Source organism: Euleptes europaea, chromosome 4, assembly GCF_029931775.1.
Source record: "Euleptes europaea isolate rEulEur1 chromosome 4, rEulEur1.hap1, whole genome shotgun sequence".
Lineage (NCBI taxonomy): Eukaryota > Metazoa > Chordata > Lepidosauria > Squamata > Sphaerodactylidae > Euleptes > Euleptes europaea.
In genome coordinates, this window is record NC_079315.1 from 56,529,559 (window position 1) to 56,554,090 (window position 24,532).

At 40.3% G+C, this 24,532-nt stretch overlaps 1 protein-coding gene across 1 annotated transcript; it reads right to left on the reverse strand.

Annotated features, from left to right (window-relative positions):
- Nucleotides 1-854: 854 nt before the first annotated feature.
- On the reverse strand, nucleotides 855-19,141 carry GOLM1 (golgi membrane protein 1). The gene is made up of 8 exons (XM_056848107.1): nucleotides 18,997-19,141; nucleotides 16,584-16,763; nucleotides 13,030-13,084; nucleotides 11,127-11,229; nucleotides 10,398-10,527; nucleotides 7,147-7,324; nucleotides 3,411-3,734; nucleotides 855-1,032 (listed from the first exon to the last, which is right to left on the reverse strand). Exons 1-8 carry the CDS (start codon nucleotides 19,123-19,125, stop codon nucleotides 869-871), a joined length of 1,263 nt encoding a protein of 420 aa, XP_056704085.1. The 5' UTR covers nucleotides 19,126-19,141; the 3' UTR covers nucleotides 855-868.
- Nucleotides 19,142-24,532: the final 5,391 nt, after the last annotated feature.

The following is a 24,532-nucleotide window of genomic DNA, read 5'->3' on the forward strand; positions in this document are numbered from 1 at the left end:
GTTGAATGTATCAAAGCAGGTAGAAGAGTGTAAACTTAGAAAACTAAGATCTGCCTGAATTCACCACTATGAACAGAAAACTAACAAAAACAGAACAGTTATTCAAAGAACTTTACCTAACTTGGGGGGTTGCTGGAAGAGGCATTAGCATTATTCTAAAGCTAAAGTTCACCTATGAAATTTCAGATACCTTCCAGCCAGGGTTTTGTTTTCTAGAAAGAAACCCAGAATAGGCTTCTGAAGACTTAACTACAGACAGCTTTATTCCTTCTGAAATGTTATAATGGCACAATTTATGTGTGTAATACCAGTATATTACTAGTTTATTAAAAAATCTGGAGTCAGTTCTTAGTAAAGTAATAGCTGATTTAAACAAATACTAGCAATGAGATTCTAGTTGAGTTTTTCAAGCTTTGAAGGAGCTGATCTGGTTTCAGTTGTTTTTGCTGACCTCTTTCTTCAGAGCTTCTGTTGATGTTCCAATAATTTTGCATGTTTGGACATTCAGGATACTGGAATGATAGAGGAACTTTAATGTAATTTTACTTCTTTTGAGAGTTTGAATGACAAAATATCTGCAAGAATATATTTATACATACACACACCAGCAACACCTTTCCTTGTAGGATTCTGCAAAATCCATTTAAACAAATGTGATGAAGAACTTCACATATAAAACTTTTCTTCCCAGAAAAGTATATCAGGTAGTAGTGTCTACTTTTCCTTTGCTACAAAATGAGCTATCCGATTTCATTTTTAACAAACGATTAATATTTAAGAACCTGTGGCAGTACCTCTCAATAGGATTGATCAAGCATAGATAAATTCTCTGCAAATCATTTTGAAGGAGTTCTAAAATGAACAAGTGCTAGAACAGTGCAGAAACAGAAAGATAGGAAGGTTTACCATTCAAATTATGTTGATGGTCAACAAGGGCAGCTTGCTTATCTGTTTCAGACTCTGCCTCATTCACATCCAAATTATAGTCCGCTCCTTTGTTACCCTGTCTTGCTGTCTTGATTCCTAGTTCACCTGCAAAGACAAGTGCAAACAAAACCTATGTGTATCTATTATGAACTGAAGAGGAAAGCCCTTCATTCTAATAGCATTCTAAAATTTTAAACCCGTTTTTGCCCCATTCTCTTTCAGTTTCACAATAATTCACATAAAGAGGGTTTAAAATGTTAGCAATATTTTGATGCTTTTAATTTGTTTTTGAAACAAGATAATTTTCAGGGCAAAACACTTAAAGATTAAATTATTTTGAGTACAGGTGTACACTGTTTAGTTATAGCATCCCATAACTTCAAATTCTGCCAGTTTTATTTATCTGTCTCATTTATAACATGTCCATTCTTCCTAATGGTCGTTGACCTAGTCTCTGGGTCATTCCTTCTCTCTATACCAGGAATTAGATTCCCAGAAACAGTCTTTTTCCTATTCCCAACTAGAAAATGTTGCAGGTTTCATTATCTGCCTTTTTGTTCCTGTTTCAAGTGGTTCCTTTATTTGAAAGCCAGGCAGAGATTATCAGTGATGTGGGTTTTCTGAGGAAATGATTAAAAAAAAAAATTGATTCAAATTTAAATACATAACTTTAAAATAATTTAAATCTTAGAAAAAGAAAGTAAATATACCAGGTACAAGCCTGGACTATGTCTATGCTTCATACTCTTCATTTAGCCCATCTAACACAATTGATTTGCAGCACAACAGTCCTGACAACTATAGATAAGCACAATTGGCTATATTTATTTATGTGGGATGGGACATTTCCCATTTCAGAAAAATTTCTGCCTCACATCACTGCAGAGGACAAACTGCCAGTCTGTCATATGATTATATCAGCGTCACTAACAAAGTCCTCACTTTTATTACTTTCCACTGTTAAAGATAGCAGGAAACAAATAATCCTATAAAATATCCTTTCATATCATTTTGGATAAAATTGAATTGGCAAACTAGAGGTATCTTTAGGGGAGTGGCTGTGGCTCAGTGGTAGAGCATCTGCTTTGCATGTAGAAGGTCCCAGCTTCAATCCCCCAGCATCTCTAGTTAAAAGTACTGGGTAGTAGGAGATGCGAAAGACCTCTGCCTGATATCAGCCCTGGAAAGTCGATGCATGCCTAAGTAGATAATACTGATCTTGATGGACCAAGGGCATCAGTATAAGGCAGATTCATGTGTCCATGTGTTCCTCACATACTACAGCCCCCTACCACATGGGAAAGCTACTAACAATTGCTTTCATGAAGTAGCATTCAGTACTGAAGCACTAATCTCTTGTTGCACACAGCACAACTGTGTGATGCATCTCTCCACCTTGACCGCTTGTTCTTGGAACAATGCTGGGGTGAAGACTCTAAGCAGGCTAATTTAATTAAGAGTCTTAAACACACTGCACTGTTACATGGAGCATTTCTGCACAGCGATTAGCACATGAAGTTCTAACCCTCTAGAATTGCTGGCTGAGCCAGTGTTATTCAAGGCCCAGATTCGTAAGACATAATGAACAAAGAGCTACCACTCGCTTAGTAATATGCTATTCATATCCCTGAGCCTTGTTTGATGAGGAACAGAAATATGCTTATACATGGTCCACATCCTGCTATGCCAATCCAGCACATGTAGTATACACATAGCATAGTCCCCTACTATACCTGAGCAACTCAGTCCTAAATGCTGTGAGAACACAGAGAAGGCTTTCTGTTTACAAAGTGAAACAAGATGATAGTTACCTAAGAATAACCAAGCTCTTTCTCTTCCAGCATTTTGTTTCCAGGACTGACTAGACAAACCCCTCTAGTTATGGCAATTAACCGTCTTCCTCCTCTGCTACTCAGATGTACTGTCTCTAAACATTAACTTTTCTTAGCTGTGTAGACTAATAACTGTTTACACCAATCCCTCCTTAAATTCATCTAATGGAGAACATATTTTTAAAGCAATGGCTATATAAGGATTTTGCATCTGCCACATACTTAGAGATCTGCACATATTTTTCCAGACAGCACTTATCAAAACCTGGTGAGAACCTGAAGACGTTTACTTCAAAACAAATTTAATTTTTGCATTTTATCCCCTCACTGTTAACTGAATTATTATGGGGGGGTTGGTTTGTTCAGCACTGAATACCACAGCCAAAATACCTCACAGTGTGAATGTTAATGACAATCATTTCCATGAACATGGTTGATGCCAAGCGACAGGTGACAGGATGTTCTTGATCAACAGTTTCTCCTACCTACAAATGTGGCTAACGGATTGTAATACTTTTTGGTTGTGTGGGGATTCCACCCCCCCTTGTGATATTTATTCTGTGAATTGCATCAGTTGCTTTGGGGGAGAGATGGTATAGAAATACCTAAACAATAAAATCTAAAAGCTTGGAAAGTGAGCTTTATACTAACCATCCTTACTGATCTCCTGGTCATCCTGCTGCAGATCATCATTTAACAGTTGCTCTCGTTCCACTTCTTCATCATCGGCATTTGCCTGATTGGTATCTCGATGCCCTTTAGGTTCTGGCCATCTGTCATTCTGTCTTTCTACTACAACCTCACCCAGTGCATTTCTAATATCCTCATATGGATTCTGTTCTGTGCCAGGTTCTGGATGCAGTTCCTTGTTATCTCGCCTAGGCTTAGTAAGTATTGGTGAATGGTCCTGGTCAACAGGATGCTTTTCTTCCTCTTTTGGGGGTTCTTCTTTATTTATGGCAGCAACATCATTTCCTTATGCAAATGAGTGCAAAATCACAATTAGAACATAACTGTTTTGAAAACAGCAAAACTAAATATGTCCAACCCTTACTTCATAAAACTGGCAACTTCAAAACATTTAATACAAAAACCTGAAGATCCTAAGGAATGAGCTTTGCCATCCATTTGTTATAAAAAGGCTGCCTGTAAAAGCCAATGCGGCAGTGGTTAGAGTGTCAAACTAGGATTTGGGAGACAGTCATACACACTCAGCCTAGCCTACCTCACAGGGTTGTGAGGATAAACAGGAGAACCTTGTAAGCCGCTTTGGGTCCCCATCAGGGAGAAAGGTGGGATATAAGTAAATAAATAAAAGGCTTATCAAATTAGTCTATGAATAGTTAACACACAACTTCATGAAAGCCCACTGAATTGGAACCTCACATCCATTAACTGAGACAAATGCAAGGCTAGAATATGCCTGAAGGGCATGTACTCTGCCTATGCACTGAAGGCAAGATATCCATGACAACATATTCTTAATGCATTAGATCCACTATATCCAGGGTATTGTAACATGCAGCCAAAAAGCAGCAGTGTGCAAGATACAGATTAAGACTAAGTTGGAACTGCACTTATATATACAGTTTATCAATTACTAAACTTGTTCCATTTCTACAGAGAGCTAAGCTAACAACATTTACCAAATGATCAGTTACAAGGTAAGTTCTGATTTCCTTTGTAAGTGGTTAGGGATCTAGGAATGAATAAGGCTGTAAATAGGCCGGGTTTCCAGAGGGTAATATTTGTGCATTCACCCCAAACCCTGTTCCTCTATCCCAGTATGCCAGTTTTTATATAATGGCCCATAAAGATCAACATTTCAGCTGTAACTTCTAACAAATAATTCAAAACAAAAAGTTGAAAAAATTCAGAGGAACTAAAAAAACAGCATGTATTAAAGATTATCAGTAGGCTCTCATGTTGGAACAGGGATTTTGTAGTTAGAACTGCACAAGGTTACTGCCTAAGATCTGCAGTGAAGGCTTCCATGGGAACTTCCGGGGATCTTATACCTGTAACTATACAAGAAACTGATGGAGATGGGAACTTAATATTGGCTTCTCTTGCTCACCCATCATTCTTCTCAAACGTCTAATATTTACAAATAAGGAGCATATACAAAAGGATGCACTAACACTACAGGTACAATTTATGTACATGCATTTTCCTGTTTAAAGCGATTTAATCTAACTCCGAACTAGACCCTAGTGTGTGAATCAAAAAATCCACACAGTGGGCCAAGGATAGGAGATTTTTCAACAAACTTGAGGGAAGCCCCAGGTTTGTAGAAAAACATGAAATCTAAAATAAAAAAACGGAAGCTTACCTCCACATTATAGAAGCAACCTGTAGCTTTAAACGAAGAATGCCCACTGAGAGCTCAGTGGGGATTAATTGCTCGGCAGCCACAGTATTGTTGACAGCCAATATGGTGTAGTGGTTGAGTGTTGAATTAAGATTGGGGGGACCCAGGTTTGAATCCCCACTCTATCACAGAACTCAGAGTGATCATAGGATAGAGTTACCAAGTCCCCCTTGGTGTAGGGTTGCCAGCTCCAGGTTGAGGAACACCTGAAGATTTGGGCATGGAGCCTGGGAAGGACAGGGACCTCAGTGGGGTACAGTGGGGTGGACCTCGGAGTCCACCCTCGAAAGCATCCATTTTCTCCAGGGGAACTGATCTACGTAATCTGGGGATGAGCTGTAATTCCAGGAGATTCCCAGGTCCCATCTGGAGGCTGGCAAGCCTCACGCTCTCAGTCTAACCTATCTCATAAAGGTGTGAGGAAAAAAGAGGGGAGAGGAGAATGTTGTAAACCGTATTGTGTTCCCACTGAGGAGGAAAACAGAAGTGAAGTAAATAAATATTGCCAAACCTTCCAAGTAGGTAGTTTGGTTGATTGGTGGATAGGAAGGAGAGAAGAGGGCGAGAGGAAATAGTATGGGAAGAGATGAGGAAGAAAATGTGATGACCCCAGAGGGTCTCCCACTTGTTTTTGTAGATTGCATGTGCAGTCTTCAGGTTAATTTCCCTATTTTGTCAGTTTATGCAGCTGTTAACAACCCTATTTCCCTCTAACTAGATTTTCTAAATTCCTCATCCTCAAAACACCTTAGGGTCTAGCCAAGGAGAAGTGTGAGAAACAAAATACTAGTATCTGTTGAGCTGGAATCCCAGTTGGGTTTGGGGGCATAATCATTGGGGGCATAACCATTGCCAGCTCCTAGGCAGAGTAAGCAACACACAGGTACATTAGGAGAATGTATCTGGCTGGCCACAGACCTTAAGAAACAGGCCAGCTGTGTTAGGATCCAGCAACTTGGAGGGCTTTAAGAGGGGAGTGGACATATTCATGGAGGAAAGGGGTATTCATGGCTACTAGTTAGAATGGATACTAGTCATGCTGCATACCTATTCTCTGTAGTATCAGAGGAGCATGCCTATTATTTTGGGTGCAGTGGAACACAGGCAGGATGGTGCTGCTGCACTCGTCTTGTTAGTGGCTTCCTAGAGGCACCTGGTTGGCCACTGTGTGAACAGACTGCTGGACTTGATGGGCCTTGGTCTGATCCAGCAGGGCCTTTCTTATGTTCTTATGTAACCACCACAGCGAGAGAAGTTTACTGACTAGCAGCCAACTCAGAGTTGTGCTTAGGATAGCTGGCCTAACAGCAGAATTCGAAGAGAAATATGAAATTCTTCATAGGGGGCTCAAATAATCCTGTTTTGTACTGTCTGCCTCTCTTCCCCACTCCAAGTTGTTACTCTATACACAAGAAGCTAGCTCAATATATTGAGGACCACTTTACACATCAAGAAGAAAAATAGGTTAGATTCAAGGTGCTCTTCATTTTGCAAGAGGGAGTATGGATCCAACCAATAATTTAGAGATTAATCTCCATGGTATGAAAAATTGCACCTGGGCCCAAAAGACAGAAATGCCATAGGACCAACTCAAACAAACTAGCCCCACCTTGCATTGTAAGGGAATGACGCACAAAGATCAGCAGAACAACCGGGGGGGGGGGGGGAATTCCTTTCAGACCAGACACCTGCCACACAGCAATAACAGTTTATCTCTCAAGTTCACAGGTAGGTAGACTCTGCTACAAAGACTGTAATTCAGAAGTCACAATCTGCAGGAAATGAGATCCTACTAGTACAAAGTTAGGGACCTTTATTTAGGTATTTAAATATTGAGGTGTTTGTGGGTATTACTGACATAAGTACACCTTACATTGAAAGAGGTTCATGAACCACAAACATTTTCTCATGTGGGAAAAGTAGTTTAAATGGGACCTGATTCGTGAAACAGCTTCACATTCTATGTTAACTTCTGATAATTAGAATAGTTTAACATTTTATTGCTACCAATTTTACCTCTGCCTTTGTGATAATCCAGTTCTGCTACATTTTTCATGAAGGGTGTTGGTTTTGGTGCTTCTGAAGCTTCTGAGTTTTCAGATATTTTTTGTTTTTCTTCAGGTTCATTTCCCAGTTTTGTCAAGTCACGCTGTTGGAATTCTGGTTGTCCAAATGTTGGTACTGGAACATTAACCTTAAAATATACATGCACCTGTATTACTCAAACAGCCTCAAAAATTTTCTGTCTTTAAATACTGACAAATGATGCAGAGATACATGGCAAAATCAGAACAAAATACATGCTGGAAATGGAAAAGCAGGAAAACTAGATACCCCCCCTCTCAGCTTTTTGATACATCCCAGAATACAAAAACTTAACATTTCAAGCAGCTGTTTGCATCTATTTCACTCCATGCATACATGCTGGGAAGTTATTGTAAATAATAGCTTCTTCCTTTATATATGCATGCAGGAATGAGGCTTGTAGCCATAATATGTAAACAGCACCATCTGCAACTTAAGGTTATTACTTGTCACTACTACACCTTTACTCCCCAGTTTAATAGCCATCTCAGGCAGCCCCGTGGAGTTCCATGGGGATTGTGTCCACACTAGTATGCACAGGACCACAGCGTATGTATGATAATGTACTATGGAGGGAGTTCTGTATTAAAAAGTTCTAGCTGAACATTTTTTGCTATTATAAAGATGTTTGCTTTCCACATGGTCTCCCTAAATAACACACTTCCTTCCATTTCTGCATGATGAGTCTGTTTCTAAGTCTAGAAAATGTAAGCTTCCTTCACAAAAATTCAAACCATGATTATTTTAAGCTTTTATTTTCCCCCGCCCCTCATGTCCCAACTGGCAAAATAATTTAAGATGTGCATAAGCATTTTAAGGAGCAGCAGTTTGGATCCCACATAGATTTTCTGTAGACCCGGGGGGGGGGGCAATTTTTGTCAATTCCCCCCTCCGGCAGCCTCCTGCTGTTCCTGGGAGTCTTCTTTTCCCCAAGAGCAGCAGCTTTGCCCCTAGGAACTCCATGGATGGAAATCCCTTCTCTCTACAGCAATTCTCTGTGGGATCCAACAAGCCCATATCAAGCCCTGGTACATATGGTGTACTTATTGTTTAATAAAATGCAGCTATACATTCATATTTCATAACAACGCCAAACAGTACAATGTTATGTACTAACATATACATGACAAATTTGTTCTTAATTAAATACAATTATGTTTGATACTGAAAGAATTTAAATTCCTTTTAAAGCAATCTTTTCCTATGTCCAAAATTTCTTGAAATTTTATATCTACACATCTATAAAGTCCCATTGAATTGTATGGATAAATTAACCATGCACTTAAATTCCACCAAAACCAAAGGGATTTGAAATTGCCTGTTTAGCTGCCTTGTGGCCTGTGCTTGCACTCACCTGGTTAATTAAGCTATTATACTCTTCATAGAACAACCTTCCAAGAACTTAAATGTTCAACCTTTCATTTTAAAATATGTTTTACCTGTTTAAATGATGTATCTTACATCATGTGAAAAATTACTATGTATCTTCTGCTTGCCTCTTCCTAATTGTCATCTAAGGTCACAAGTGATCTCATTTATCCACACAGGATAAATACCACTTGAAAAAGTAGAATTTCAGCAGTTTGCATGCAGAGTTTATTACAGAAGCTTGAAGGTCAATGATTGCTCAAGGCAATAAAGCCAGTACAAATCTTGCGCAAACAAAGTAAGTTGAGTTGTAAGATCCTTTTACAAGTACAAAAACTTATTTTGTGTTAAACAGCATACTTTGTTAACATTAAAGAATCATGAGAACATACTCTTAGTTTATACAAGACCAGGTTTAAAGCAGAAGTGAAACTGCAGAAAGACTCCACCTATTATTATTCCAATGACTATTCCTTTATGGCCATCCAAAAGCAACTCACACAATCTAGCATAAAGATTCTAATAAGGGCAGGTTTTTTAATTTGCCTTTTCTGGGCAAGGGATTGGAAGAAAGATTGCAAAACAGCTCCAGGATGACTCATCTTCCATAAAACCTTTTCAGTCTGAGTCAGACCAGTCTACAGAATGGACACAGTACTGGTGGCTCTAGTGGATCTCTGCTTGAATATAGATAAGGATTCTGTCTCCTCGTTGTTCTTACTGGATTTATCTATTGTCTTTGGTTCAGTGGACCATGCCATCTTGTTGAGATTTTGAGGTAGAAGTAGGTATCAAGGGAGAATTGCTGTTGTAAACCAGTTTTCATTTGTGTGGGACTTGTCCCATGGGATTTCACAAAAATGTCTTATCACCATGCCATTTAATTTCTATGGAAAGCCCATAAGAGAAATCATTCATAACTCTGGAGCTGGCTGTTAGCAATATGCTGACAACACGCAGCTCTATATTTCTTTGTCCACACTATCTAGCACTGCTGTAGAGGTCCTGAACCCATGTTTGCCTGTTGTGGTTAAATGGCTAAGAGTGTTCGTATGTTTGTTAAGTGCTGTCAAGTGGCTTCTGACTTACGGCAATCCTACGAATCAATGACCTCCAAAACATCCTATCATTAATAGCCTTGCTCAGTCCATGGCTTCCTTTATTGAGTCAATTAATCTCATGCTGGGTATTCTTCTTTTCCTACTGCCTTCAACTCTTCCTAGCATTATTGTCCTTCCCAGTGACTCGTCTTCTCATAATGTGACCAAAGTACAATAGCCTCGGTTAAGACATTTTAGCTTCTAGGGAGGTTGTTCAGGCTTGATTTAATCTAGATGGCTAAAGGTAAATAAGCTGAGTTCTAGAGGACTTCTAAATATGCCTGAAGAAATGTAGGCACCTATGTCAAATTGAGTAGGTGGCTACTGAATTATATTGTCTTTTAGCTCATTAATAAATAATCCTAGGTAGCCAAAATGGGTAAATTAGAACACTGCACCGCTGAGTTTAATAAAAACATCTCTTCCAGGAGAGCATTTAAAAACCCATTCAAAGAAGAAACTTTCAAGATCTCTCCCTTCTCCATTTCAAGCTTCCATCTATGAAGTTTAAGGTAGCAGCAGCCAGGAGCAGTATGTGTTCAAAGTGTAAAAGGCAGTACCTTGGTCCACCAGCCATCACATCCTTAATATGGCCCATCCTCAAACATAGTGGATGACTCTGGTATAGCATTCTGAATGGCAGGCTGAAATCACCTTGGCCTACCTCAGCTACTGTTTGTGTAGCTACTGTTTCAAAGCAAATTTTTATATTACCTGATAAGGCTTGTCAAAACTGCCTTTTTCCCCCTTGCTTTGAGGTATCTCATTGCCTTTTCTTGTAATTTCTTCTATCCTTTCTTCACATTGTTCTTTCAGTTCCTTCATCTGATTGATACACTGAGACCTTGAACCAAAGAACAGAATATGGTTGTTCAAATGCCTCCTTTTAACTCAGGCTTGTACAAGTTATGACTCATTAAACAATCACATATGTAAGACCTCCTATGCAAGGCAGCTTGCCAGATGTCTGAAGACTGTCCTGTTTCTGCTACTTGCCTAAAACTGTCCAAATATGAATATCTTCAAGCTCCTATGGTCTGCTGTATATTGGGAAGTGGTAGGCTTGATTTGGCTTTGAAGGTTACAAATTGTTCAGCTCATTTTAAATCAAGTATATTTTTTCTACTTTTGTACTTGCTTTTACAATTGCAAGGACATAGGAAGAACTGGCTGGAAGTACCTTTGAACAGTAAGCAATTGAATCAGCCTCTTGTAGTTTTTTTTCTTGCACAAAGGTAGTATTTGGTACCCAAAACAAAATGCCTACTTCACTTCTTGAATTTAAGGTGATTTACAGTGCAAACCTATGCTTAAGACTGCAGTAACTGCATAGGATACTACTGTTAGCATTGATAATTTCAGTGTAGGAGAACTATTCAGATGGAAGCCTAACATGAACTTAGCTTCTAGACATTGTGCCTATAATACACAGGGAAAACTTACATATCATATGTAAATTTCTTCTGAAGGTTAGTCTGGTTTTTCTGAAACCGATATACATCCAGTTGGAGTTTTCCATATTCCTTCTGCAACTCTTTCAAGTGATCTGGATCAAAATACATTAAAAAAAATAAGAGGGGAAATAATAAAAAGGGGAAATATGGACAATAAATGAATTATTATTCCTTTCACCAAGGATAGCATTTCTCTGTACTAAAGAGACTGAAATCCTAGTTCTGACCCATCTATGCAACAGCACAACTGGAATGTACCAACATACTATCTAGCCTTCAAGCCATTTGCAGAATGCCAGAATGACAATCCATCCACCAAACCCTATGTAGATTAATTTATGTTAATAAACTGAATACAAGTGCAGTTTATTTACTTTATTTATAGTCCACTTTTCTCAATGAGTCTCAAGGTGGATTACAAAAGTTAGCAATACAATAGGAACAGCATAAGATATACTATTTATTTATTTATTTATCTGCCGACACACAGCAACCCTGTAGGGTTTTCAAGGCAAGAGGTGGTTTGCCATCGCTTGCCTCCGCATCACGACCCTGGTATTCCTTGAAGGTTGCCCATCCAAATACTTGCCAGAGTCAAGGCTAAGAGTGTGTGACGGGCCCAAGGTCACCCAGTATGTTTCCATGGTGCAAGTGGGAATTCAAACCTAGATTTCCCAGATCCTAGTCCAACACTTTAACCACCAAACCAGGCTCCCTCTCTAAGATATATAATAAACCTTGTATTAAGATTGGATTACACAGTTAGAAAACAATGTAATAAAAACATATGACATACAAGAAATGCAAAAAATTGGATAACAGAAATTAGAAAACAATGCAGTAAAACCATTGTGTATGTGTAAAGCGCCTTCAAGTCGCAGCCGACTTATGGCGACCCCTTTTGGGGTTTTCATGGCAAGAGACTAACAGAGGTGGTTTGCCAGTGCCTTCCTCTGCACAGCAACCCTGGTATTCCTTGGTGGTCTCCCATCCAAATACTAACCAGGGCTGACCCTGCTTAGCTTCTGAGATCTGACGAGATCAGGCTAGCCTGGGCCATCCAGGTCAGGGCAGTAAAACCATTAAATGTCTACAATAAAATGCATACAATAAATGCAACAAACTATACCCCTTGTCCCTTTGTAAATGCATTCTCCTGAACAACTTCAGTTTTACTACTGCACTGTTCTCTTTATAAAACTGAAATCCTCTGGAGTTTCCTCCTCAACAGTGTACTAAATAGCCTGTATGTTCTTTTTCATTTTTTGCACCAAAACAATTAAAATATATCAGGAGAATATATTTTAAATCATTATTGAAACAATGTAAGCTACATCCTTATACAGCACACTCCAAGAAAGACTTTGAACTTACACTTGCCACTTGGCTCTCTGCCTCTAGCCGGAAACCCAGCAGCCTATGAATCAGCATTTCCTAGTGGCTCTTTTATATCAGTTCAGTTTCAATTTCAATACCTTTATCGGCATACCATCGAGCTTTTACATCAGTTATGTACATTCCTGCTTGCAGTAAGCCCTGGGGCAACACTAAACTTACAGACCTCCATGAATATGTGTTTCTAAATTGGTGGTTTCCCTTACTATACCCTGTCATCTATCCCAAGTCTTCCAATTATACAAGAACTCTAACTTTCCCATAAGCTTGTATTCTTAAGCATTTGGGCTTGCTCTTTCAAAGTTTCCTAGGGTCACACAGTTATTATACATGGCCTAACTGTAATCCTAGTTAGGAACTCATATTCTGAAATAACTACAGAAGCTATAGTATTTCTTACTACTTTGGGATGGAGATGTTTTACCAATAGACTAATAATGGAATGTAATTATATAAACAGTAATTTGTTGTAAAGGTATTGCTTTACTGAGATGTACCTTGGAAGTCCTGGATCAATTTCTCATTTATTGTGATGTTATTCATTAACATAGCCTGAAAGAGAAAAAAGTGATTGAGAAGCAATGACATCCTTTTAATGCTGTACCCAATGGCAGTAAAACCATTGCACAAAGCGAATACCCACAAAAGTGGCGGAATACGTCTGGCCTATTTTGCGAGTAGAAAAACAAAACAATAGATTGTCCAAGAGCCTGGTAGTAAGCACTGTTAAGTCCGCGTGGGGAGGACACACGAGGTCGGAGACAGAGTTCAAACAGCAACCGCGTTTATTGTGAACAGGAACAGAACTGAAGAACACAGTGCAAACGGCCCTGCTTATATGCCCCCCTGCGGTCACTCCCCCCCTGATCCATGACAGGGGGGAAAACAACCCTGGGTCACCAATGGCGCGTGCCGGCTTAGGGCCAATGGCGCATGCAGGACTTAGGATCCTTCGCCCAGGACTCAAGCTCCTAAGTTCCCCCTGCATATCGCCTAACTATATACATACATAACAAGCACAAGCAGCCTGCACTTGAATTTGTACATGTCCTACTGGACATGTACAACCATGTACAGATGGGGGGGCAGCAACTGGGTTAATTTCCCACTTAAACACCAAATGTCAACATAAAGTATCTCCTCTAGGAGAACTTGCATAAAGACAGATGTGACATACACAGAAAATTAACTGTTTCACCGGTTGCTTCTCTTATGAGTAAATAGTCCTTCAAACTATTTTATTATTTCCTTTTTGATACACACTATGTATCTGCATCAATCTTCACCTCATTTCTGCCTCTGTTACCATGACACTCTCATGTCAAACTACCCAATTAAATTTGAATGGGAAGAATCATAGAGTTGGAAGGGACCACCAGGGTCATCTAGTCCAACCCCCTGCAAAATACAGGAAATTTTGAACTACCTCCCCCCACCACACCCAGTGACCCATACTTCATGCCCAGAAGATGGCCAAGGTGCCCTCCCTCTCATGATCTGCCCAAGGTCATAGAATATAGAAGATTAAGTGCTTTTATTAAATAAGTGTGAGACATCACTGGGGAAGAGTTATTTGGGAAAGATGTTCACTTCCTTTTACTTAGTTTTGCCATGAGGAAGCTGCCTGGAAACAAAACAGAATCCTGTAATTCACTAGCCTAGGATCTCTGTGTAACTACTATCATAAGTTCTGCTGAACCTGACGTCGTCAAACCTGAGCATTAGAATGCCAACTAAACTCTGTATTACCTCTTTTGAGGCTAAAATGGTACAACATGTAAAAGGAAAGCAGGGTCATTTATTACTGCTAGTGCTCAGCTATCTTATCATAAAATAATTCTGTCACTAGATGTACAGAGTATCTTGCCCCAGCTGGAAGACACCACACAACCCCATCACATAATACAGGTGCCTATACATTTTTCCCAGCAAAAGAAAAAGTTTGAAGATGGTGATTTTCAGCAACAAAATATTGCACTATGAATCCCCTAAATTAAAAAATTAACAAGAAGCTCTGTACTAGATACGGAGTTTGTCACTGTTTGTCTTAAACCCAAGTGCACATGTGAAACAGCCAGCCTATTCTCTGAGAATCAAGATCAGTCCTGAGAAAGAACTGTTGCTTCAAAAGAGATTTAATCTATCCAGTTTACTAGAGAGTATGTTAATCTTTGGTTATGGTCACAGCAAACCTTCAATGACTTCTTCACATTAGATAAGACATCACTGCTGTCCACATAAGAGAGGATACAGAAAAATTCACTGAGCAAATTGTACATACTCCACTGGAAAAAACAGCCATAGCTTAAGCAGCTTGAAGTTAACAAATGCTATACCGTATGTTATAACGCATAAAGTTACTTAAACCCAAACTACTTTACTTTCTTTGCCTCACCTCAAGACCTTTGACATAAATTTATTGCACTCCTCCCCTGGCTGTACAGGGCTAACTTTTCTTTGTATACTAAATAATTTCACAGGGCAATTGGGGGAATGGATTAAACTAAGAATATTGATTTGCATCATTAGGCAAAGTTCTGCCTACTGGAGTAGCACATCCACATTCAGAGACACAATCAGACTAGCAGAAAGTTGAATTTAAGGGGCCTTAAGAAGTTGAAACTTCATGAGCTAGAAAATCAAAGGATGACATAACAAGGTTTTAATTTTGGAGTTCGATTGGCCAACTTTATGAAGAAAGCTATATCAATCAGTCCCTTAGGGAAAGAAGAAGTCAAACACATTTAAAGCTATTTTACATTTGTAAATCTGGTATTTCCTTGTTAACGTCACAACAGAATAAAAACTGGTGTGTGTGTAAATAAGTATGTACTTTGACAGGGAGGGAAAGTTTGATTCATCATGAGCACACAGTTTAGCTTGCACTAAAACAGGAATATAATATGTAAGTTATTTCTCATTAACTAGAATATTTTTCAAATATATTTCTGCCTTAAGAATTTTCAAATGTTTTGTTTCGGTACTACTGTAAAAAAAAAATTGAATCAATCTCGATTGTTTCAGTTAAATTGAATATTTCGAGAACTACACAATATGTTCAATTCTTGCAAGAATGTGTACATTCATCTCCAATAATGCAAATGGCTGTTGGAATGCAAGGAGGAGGAGAACAAAAAGCATCCCTCTGAGCCTGGCTATGGCCGGGAAGAACGGGGTAATAAATGGAAATAATAAATAAATAAATAAATTATCAATATACTTTCATACTAGCTTATTCTTCACTCCATAATATTTGGATTTCATAGAAAGATATTTTTACAAAAAATGAAAACATTTTCATTTTGTCATGAAACTAACATGATGTGGTTGTAATATATTCATTTTTACTTCTTAGCTGACATCTTTGGGCTCAGCTCCTTGCTGATGGAATACAGATCTACCTCTGCATAGTAACAGAAGAAACTGAGCACAAATTTCTCTACTGTTCCACCCAGTTTCTTAATGTATTCCTTCCAAATAAAATTGCCAAAACCTTGCTCCTTGAGGTTGTGTCACATCACATCTATGACTGAACCTCGCAAATGATTTTGCCCCAGGATGTTCTCCCGTTGTTGACCAATAATTCCTTGCAGCATTTAAACTGCTAATCCAAGTAAACAGCAATTCTTATCACCAGCAAACATTATTGTTTTGTATCCCTTGTAATGGACAAGAGTGGATCATTGTGGGCTCCCATAGCATTTGGGCTCCCATAGCATCATGGGCTCCCATAGACAATCAGCTCATGATTGTCTTTCTTCCATACATATATGCTTCTTTTCAAGAGGTTACGTAACAGTAACCCCTACAATTTTTGAGGCATCCTCTCTCTGTCTAATGCAGCAAGGCTGTCCTTCCATGGAAGACTTCTTCCCTGAAACGAATTGGGGGTGGGGGAAGTGCCAGAAATGGCTGGCTCTAGAAAAGCATTAGATAAACCTGCTGATACCCTTGCATGAAATTGACCCATGCGTCAAGATGACAAGGAATGCCAAACATGTAACAACTGTACAATTAGGGCCAGAGCAAAACTAGAGGAAAGAGATCTCACCTTCTCATCCCTGTGTATTTTATTAGCATTCTCCATCTGGAAGTTATGCAGGGTCTGGATTTTGTCAATCTGCTCCCTCTGTTTCTGTAGTTCTCCTTGGAATTCATTCTTTTTCAGTTCAACAGCACCTCTTTCTGCTGCTGCCCTGCGGACTCTGCCTTCTAGTTCCATTATACGATTCTGTGAGGCAGTAGGCACATGAAAAAAAATCCTTTTTTATGCTTGCAAAATGGGAAATAGGTATACTATGGTTGCCAGCCAGTAGCTGGCACCAGCAGAAGTCTGCGGGGGCAGGGACACTGGGTGTGTGTGTTGCTGTTGGGCTACAGCATTACATCAGTTCCAGGTAAAACAAAGCAGCAATGTCACGCTTCTCTAGGAATCCATGTTGTTTCCAGCAATTCCTAGAGAGGCATGACATCACTTCTGGGTTTTCCCTGGAAGTCAATTAACGCTAATGTCCGATGGTGATTTGCTTTTAATAGAAAGAAATGTTACTGAAAACAATCAAAATGTTAACATTCATAAACATAAAAAAATCCAATGTTAAACATTGTATAACTGATTACATAGATTTATTGTAACATCTGATTAATTAAAGCAACCCATAAAGATTAAAGTTGAATCAAGCACCTTCCTCTCTGTAAATAAGTAGGCTTTAAGTTAACACATTTCTTTAGTTTTTCCTATCCAATCATCAATATTTGGGGCTAAGACAATCCTGGCCACCAAAATTGGATATAATAAAACTACCTGAAACCTCTTTGAAAACCTTGCTCCGTAGTTCAATAGAAAAAGTTCTGTCCTGAAAGGAATCTCAGATTCACAGCCCAGTTCCAGCTTTTCGAAATTTCCCCCCTAAACTTGGTAGCACAAGGACAATGCCACCACATGTTGATAAAAACAGACTCTGGAAAACTGCAGTGCTGGCAGTGCCCAGTGCAACTGCTATATATCGTAACTAATTTTTGGGGAGTCATAAATCTGGTGGACCACCTTAAGCAGATTTTCTTTAAACATAAGGGATAGGATGAAAGAAGATCCATGAGAAAAAGCAAAGATCATCCGTTATCACAGTAACAACATTATTATTCCATTTAGCTTGGTCTGAGGTTGTTGTTATTGTTTTTTAAAAAATCTCCTACTGGAGGGCAATGGGAGCTGGGGGCAGGGGACAAATGGTTGACACTGGTTAAGCCAAGATCACAGAAAAGCAGAAATGGGAGTAATGATAGTCAATGTACAACAGTTGTAAAGACAGAGGATAGCCATTTGAACTGGGGACTATCATACAAGACTGAAGGACAGAAAAGGGTATGCCAGAAGGACTTATTTTGAATAATAAAATAGTCAGAAATATTTGGCACTTGAGAGGCTTTTTAAAATACAACTTAAAATAGTTTTTATTTGACTCTTGGTGGTATTTAAAAGTCAAGTTAGGAACAGAATAACGGAATCAAGACGTTTGAGACGGTTAAATTCAAGTGATATATTGTACTTCCAAATGTATCAAGGTGGTTCACATACATTTTCTACTAAGTGTGATTTCTCTTGGCAGTCACTGATTCGTTTCTTAAGCCTAAGTTACACTTTCTTAAACTTAAGCTTCTTTCTTTCTTTAGTTGTAAGAATTAGGAACACACTTCCCCAGTTTCTCCTTTACACTGGCATGGGATCACTCCTTTCCATAGAGCTATTTCCCATTAAACTCTTAGGAATCACCTTTGAGCTATTTTCCCTGGATAACTGGTTATGGATCCTGTCCTGATCCAAAACCCCAAAATGTATTCCTTTTCACTCCAGAGGAGAATCCTCCACCAAATAGCTAACAGCTCACACAGCTGTTTACAAGCTCTCTCTGTTAACTGCTCTCTTTCAACGGTCAGTTCTTATCGGTCAGAACTCTCTAACAGCCATTCTCAGAATTCTATTCAAACTTCTTGTAAATCAAGGGGTTCTATGACCAGGACAGCTCGTTGCAATGCAGCTGTCTGTCACAGGAGGCAGAGGAGATGGGTGATAAATTTCACATTTTTTATTTAAAACATGCAGTTAAAGCTCTGGCTTCAGATGTGTGTACATATGCATATTAGAGACATACACAAACAGAACATGGTCTTTACATTCATTGAATCAGTCAACAGTGGCAGGATAAAGCTCAAGTTTCCTGTTTGGACAGGATGTTTGTGACATTTAGCTATTGCAGTTAGTCTCCTTCCCAGATACTTTCCTTCTCCTTCCCTATTTTATTTCTCTCTCCCTCCCTCATGGCCAATATCCAAATGTCTTTCAGACTTCAAGATCTGAGAACCCTAAAGTGCTTTTTAAACTTGAAGCATTAACAGCAATTGTGAAACAAGGGAAAATAACTACACTGGTTCAGTCAAGGTGGAAACAATCAGAAAAGCAATACCTGCAAATCAATGCTGCGGCAACTTGCAATCCAATAATTGAAGCCCAAAACAATAATGCAAGCCACCAGTGCTGCTACTAAAAGAGGTGGAGACTTCATCCCTCGACGGCCGTTTCCTAGTCCTACCATCTCAAAAAATCTATAGATATCTGTTGGTTTGAAAAGAAAAATATATTTATTTTTCCCTTTATTGTAGCATAATCTGATCAATACTGGAGATCTTAACTTCCCAATCTTAAACACATTCTCTTGAAAATAAACTCAGTTCTCAAAATATAAATATATTTATGATGTCAGCTATCTAACCTTACATAGCTAATAGAAGATAGAACAGGGGTCCTCAAACTACGGCCCGAGGGCCGGATCCGGCCCCCGGAGGGCTTTTGTCCGGCCCGGGGACCGAGAAAGCCAGTCCCCCCTTGCCCCCCTCCCCAGAGCTTTTCTGGGCTTCCTGGCCGCATGCGCCCAGCCGGAAGCCTCCCTCCCGCCCCAGTTGCCCCCTTCCCTGCTCCCTCTCCAGCCCAAAACCCCCTTTCCTGGTGGGAGGAAGAGGGCGAAGGGGGCGACTGGGCGGCGTGAGGCGGCAAGACGCCTTGTGCGCCGCCCAGTCGCCCTCTTCCTCCCACCCTCCCCGGCCCCAAACCCCCTTTCCTGGGCACATGAGGCATCTTGCTGCCTCGCGCGTGCCCAGTCGCCCCCTCCCCCCTCTCCCTCCCAGCCTCCCCAACCCAAAACCCCCTTTCCTGGGCGCATGAGGCATCTTGCTGCCTCGCGCGGCACCCAGTCGCCCCCTTCCCCCTCTCCCTCCCAGCCTCCCCAACCCAAAACCCCCTTTCCTGGGCGCATGAGGCATCTTGCTGCCTCGCGCGGCGCCCAGTCGCCCCCTTCCCCCTCTCCCTCCCAGCCTCCCGTGGCCCTGGCGTTCCTGTTTTGGCCACAGTCGAGCAGCGTTCTCATGGCTCGGGGCTCTTTCTCCTCCCGGGGGTATCCTTGTGGCCTGGAGGTAATTGTAGGGGCCCCTTGGGGGGGTGGGCATATCTCCAGGGAGAAGAAGAAAAAGACTTGTGGCCATTTATGCACAGGAGGTTTTGCCTTGGATTTGCCGCTCTCCAGATGCACATTTTCCCCATCCGAATTCTCAGAACTCAAAAGTAAGCTCCCCCCACCCCCGGGCAGAGTTTGGAGAATTCAGATGGGGAAAATGTTCATCTGGAGAGCAGCAAATCCAAGGCAAAACCTCCAGTGCATAAATGGCCTTGGTTTTTACATGCCGACTTTCTGTACCACTAAAGGGAGACTCAAATTGCCTTACAATCCCCTTCCCATACTTTCCCACAACAGACGCCCTGTGAGGCAGGTGGGGCTGAGAGAGCTCTAACAGAGCTGTAACTTGCCCAAGGTCAGCCAGCTGGCTTCGCGTGTAGAGGTGGGGAAACCAACCAGGTTCACCAGATTAGCCTCCGCTTCTCACGTGGAGGAGTGGGGAATCAAACCCAGTTCTCCAGATCAGAGTCCCCGCTCCAAAACGCCACTCTAAACCACTACAGGGGGAAGGTCCGGGCTTGCGAGGAGGATGCTTTTCCGGAGAGCCCCCTCGGCCGCCACCTCCTCCCCCGCACACGTGGGGAATTTGTTCATATTTTTTTCAAACTATAGTCCGGCCCCCAACAGTGTTTGAGGGACAGTGAACCGGCCCCCTGTTTAAAAAGTTTGAGGACCCCTGAGATAGAACTAAACTATCATTTGTTACAACAAATGTTCTATATTTATCATTATTCTATACAGCTTTCCCATGAACATCAATACATTAATTCTCACAGACTCAAAGCAGATTTCACAGAGTTAGCCAATACAATCTACAGGATTTGTTTTTAATGTGCCACAACAGTCTTTGTAGTTTGCTTGTGTCTCATTTCATTATCCAATAAAGAGTGGATCAATACTGGATACTAACTCAGTTGCATTAAAGAGTTCTGGACGGGGGGGGACCCCAAGGTTTTTACCATTCTGATCATTAGTATGGCAGGAAGGGTAACAGATTTGCTGCAAGTAATCTTAACAATAGCTCCTTAAACTGTAAGCATTTTGAATGTAGCAAAGCCAAGGCATCTGTTTTGTTTTGTAGAAAATGCACACTAAATAAATATTTCAATATTAGCTCTATTATTCATGCAGGTTGTTTTGCTAGTATCTGCTGAGATCTTAATTCATCTCATGATACACTTTTCTCATTATAGATTGGCACAAGATAGTTCTATTTGATTCATGTAATTTAAGATTCTGCTATAAAATCTTTGAACTACTAGATATCACAAGCATCTTACGCATTAGCTAAGGCCTACCATGTTTTGTGATGACTTTGGTTTTAAGCAGAGAAACTGAATGAGGGTATGCTACAATTTGGAAGACAATATCTTATGAATAACGATCTTTCCATGAATTATCTAAATTATGAGTGTTTGACATGGGGAAAGGACAGCCATGGATGACGACAAGCAGGGGAGAACTGGTAGGAAAATACAGCTTGGGAAGAGAGTCCTAACCTGCCCTGTACCCCACCCCAAAAGGGAGGGAGGGAAGAAGAGAGAGCCTGCTCCACGAGCCCTATGTAACTTGGGGGGTCACCTTTGCTGCACAGGGCTTGGTGGCACTGTGTACCTCCTTCCCCACCCAGCACAGGGCAAGGACTTCTCCTTTCTTCAGACCAAGATGTCCCTGCCAGGGATCAGCCCCCCCCCCCATCAGCCAACTAAGACTTTTCATGGTGGCCTTAATTGCCAACCCCCTCCCCAACAACAAGTAAACACTTCCAACATTACATACTTCTTTTCTCAAGCACAAGTCTGGTGGTTTTTAAAAAATATATCTATAGGTTTCTAAGGGCTTACAACAGAATATCATAAAACACAACAATTAAAACATTAAAAGTAATAAAAAAAACCCCATATAAGTGCCAGCCTAGCAGGGTAATGAAAACTCAAATCCATATAAGTTCCTAGATAGTGACATCACCAGACACTTTGAGGTTATGCTCCCTCCTGCTGCTGTTTCATTCATAAGCGGAGAAGAAACATAAAAAAAAGGAGTACACTTTTTTTTTTACTCTCAGAAGACTAGGGTCATTTATGCACGGTCACTTTAACCTCCTTTATTCCCCGTTTCAGCCAGGATTAAAGTAACCCGGTTTGGGGAAAACTGTATGCATTGGCTGGAATGATCAGGGACGAAACTGTGTGCTAATGGAGGCATGAATACAGAAAAGCAGTATCCCAAGTTCAAATCAAGTCCCACCTCTTTAAATGCTGCTCTGTAATTGGCTGATTTCACAGTACTCACCCTGAGAGAAGATCTCCTTCCCCCCAGACCAACTGCCACATAAAAAAGCATATTAAGAAAAAACGGAGCAATCTGAAAGAAGGGGGGGGAGAGAAATCCAAGACTCTTTTTAAAAAAGCCTTTCTTTTGCTCAGAAAGAATTCCAAGGTAGCAGGAAGTAGGAAGCACTTTAATCCCTGCCTCTTTACACACTGCTTCCTGATTGGCTGTGAGAGAAGCCAATCTTCTGTGCTTCCCCTGTTTGGCTATCTGCATGCTGCCTTGAAGAGGGGTTTGGAAAAGGGTGGGGCGAAGCTCAACCCAAGAACAGAGTATGCATGGTCTATGACTTTGGAATGAGCCAGGATGAACTATTTAATTCAGGCCAGAAGAGGAATGGGAAAAGCCGGGTTCATTTTGCATTGAAACAGCGTTGAGCTTCTAAGGAATGAGGTAACGTGCATACTAAAAAATTTGATCCTGGCTGAAACAGGGAATAAAGGAGGGTAAAGCATAAATGACCTTGCATAAATGACCTAGGTGAGTATCTGTGGATAGACAGTTCTATAACCAAGGAGCCACAACACAAAAAGCCCTGTTTCTGGTACCACACACCTTGCCTCTGGGAGTTACTCAGACATCTTGTTAGTTGTTAGGCCAATTTCTATAGGAGCAAGTGGTACCCTGTTCCAAGACAGTTTAAAGGTAATAATCAGAACTCTGACATGTGCCTGGAAGTGAACAGGCAGCCAATACTGGTCAAGACAGGGAGATAGGTTCCCAATAACAAACACTCAACAGCAACTTTACCATAGCATTTCCTCTCAAAAGCAGCTTCCAAACAGCAATCAAAGCAATGGAATGTAACCTAATCTAGATGTGACCAGGATATGAATCTGAGGCCAAATGTGCAACAAAGGAGGCCCAATCGAATAGTATCCCCAAGCTGTGAACTTATTCTTTCAGGGACTGTACAACCACATCCAGAACAAACTGACTCTGCAATTCTTGTTTGACAAAATACCCAATCTACCAATAGCACTTTAGTCTTGTCTGGACTGAGCCTCAGTTATTGTCCATCATTTAGCACACTAATTACTGCTGCTACAAAATGGTTTAAAATAATGCCCCACTGATTCCGCTGAAGTAAAGTTATGTTTGTCAGAACAGAGGTGACACTTCAAATTTCTGAAGCTATTAAAACAGTACAATGATAAAGATGTAATAGATGGGGATAGCCAGTGGCCCCTGAGCTGTTTGGCTCATTCTCCCAGACTGAGAATGATGGCCATTACTATTTTCAGCCATATGTTCAATGCAGTCTCTAAATCCAACCTTAGTAATACTCTCTATGCATCTGATATGAAAAGTGAAGATAAGGAGAGTTTTGAGGGCCTCCCAGCATCCTCACAATCAGGGAATTAATGATCTTCTCAGTGCCTAACTACATTTTGAACTAGCTAGCAAATTTGTGACAAAGATAGACTTTATTTAAATGGCCTCTTGTTTTAAATATGCACATCTTTATATCTATATTGTTAATGTAGCAATGTTCTTTACAAAGTCTATATAGTATATCAAGCTAAACCATAATACATATTACAGCTTAATTCCACTTGTATCTGTGTACTGCAAACCATAATTGAAAGAATTGCTTCCACAAATGAATGCTGTTTATCTGATAAATTATCTCAAGTGTAAGTCTGACACTATAAAGCTGATAGATGTTACTTACAGATGACTTGTCTGAACTCCCATGAGGGAAACCTCAAATTTCTTCCCTGCAACCACAAGAATGGTTGGACAGGACTTGTGAGCACATATTGAATCACTAAACAGAAAGACTAAAACAAAAAATGTAACCCCCTATGGATTCTCCTCTCTGTCCAATGGGAACTACAAAGGATAATTCATTGGAATTTCAATTTTAACCCAAATGAAATGAGCTAATAGTTTATGTCCAAACCAAACATAAGGAACAGAATGTAGAATTGCCAGGTTGCAATCATGAGAATGTAAAGAACATAGCTTCTCTTATAATCTCCTCCCTACATAGATACATACACCCTTTCCTGCCTGCTGGGTATATTTTTTTTCAGTCACTTAGGTCCTGTTCAGTCCAGCAGAAGGGATCAGAAGACAGGGCAGGACCATAGGAGGAAAGGCAGAGAAAGCCATGACTGTCACTCTTCCCCTGCATTGGGAAATTTAAAGTAAAAGA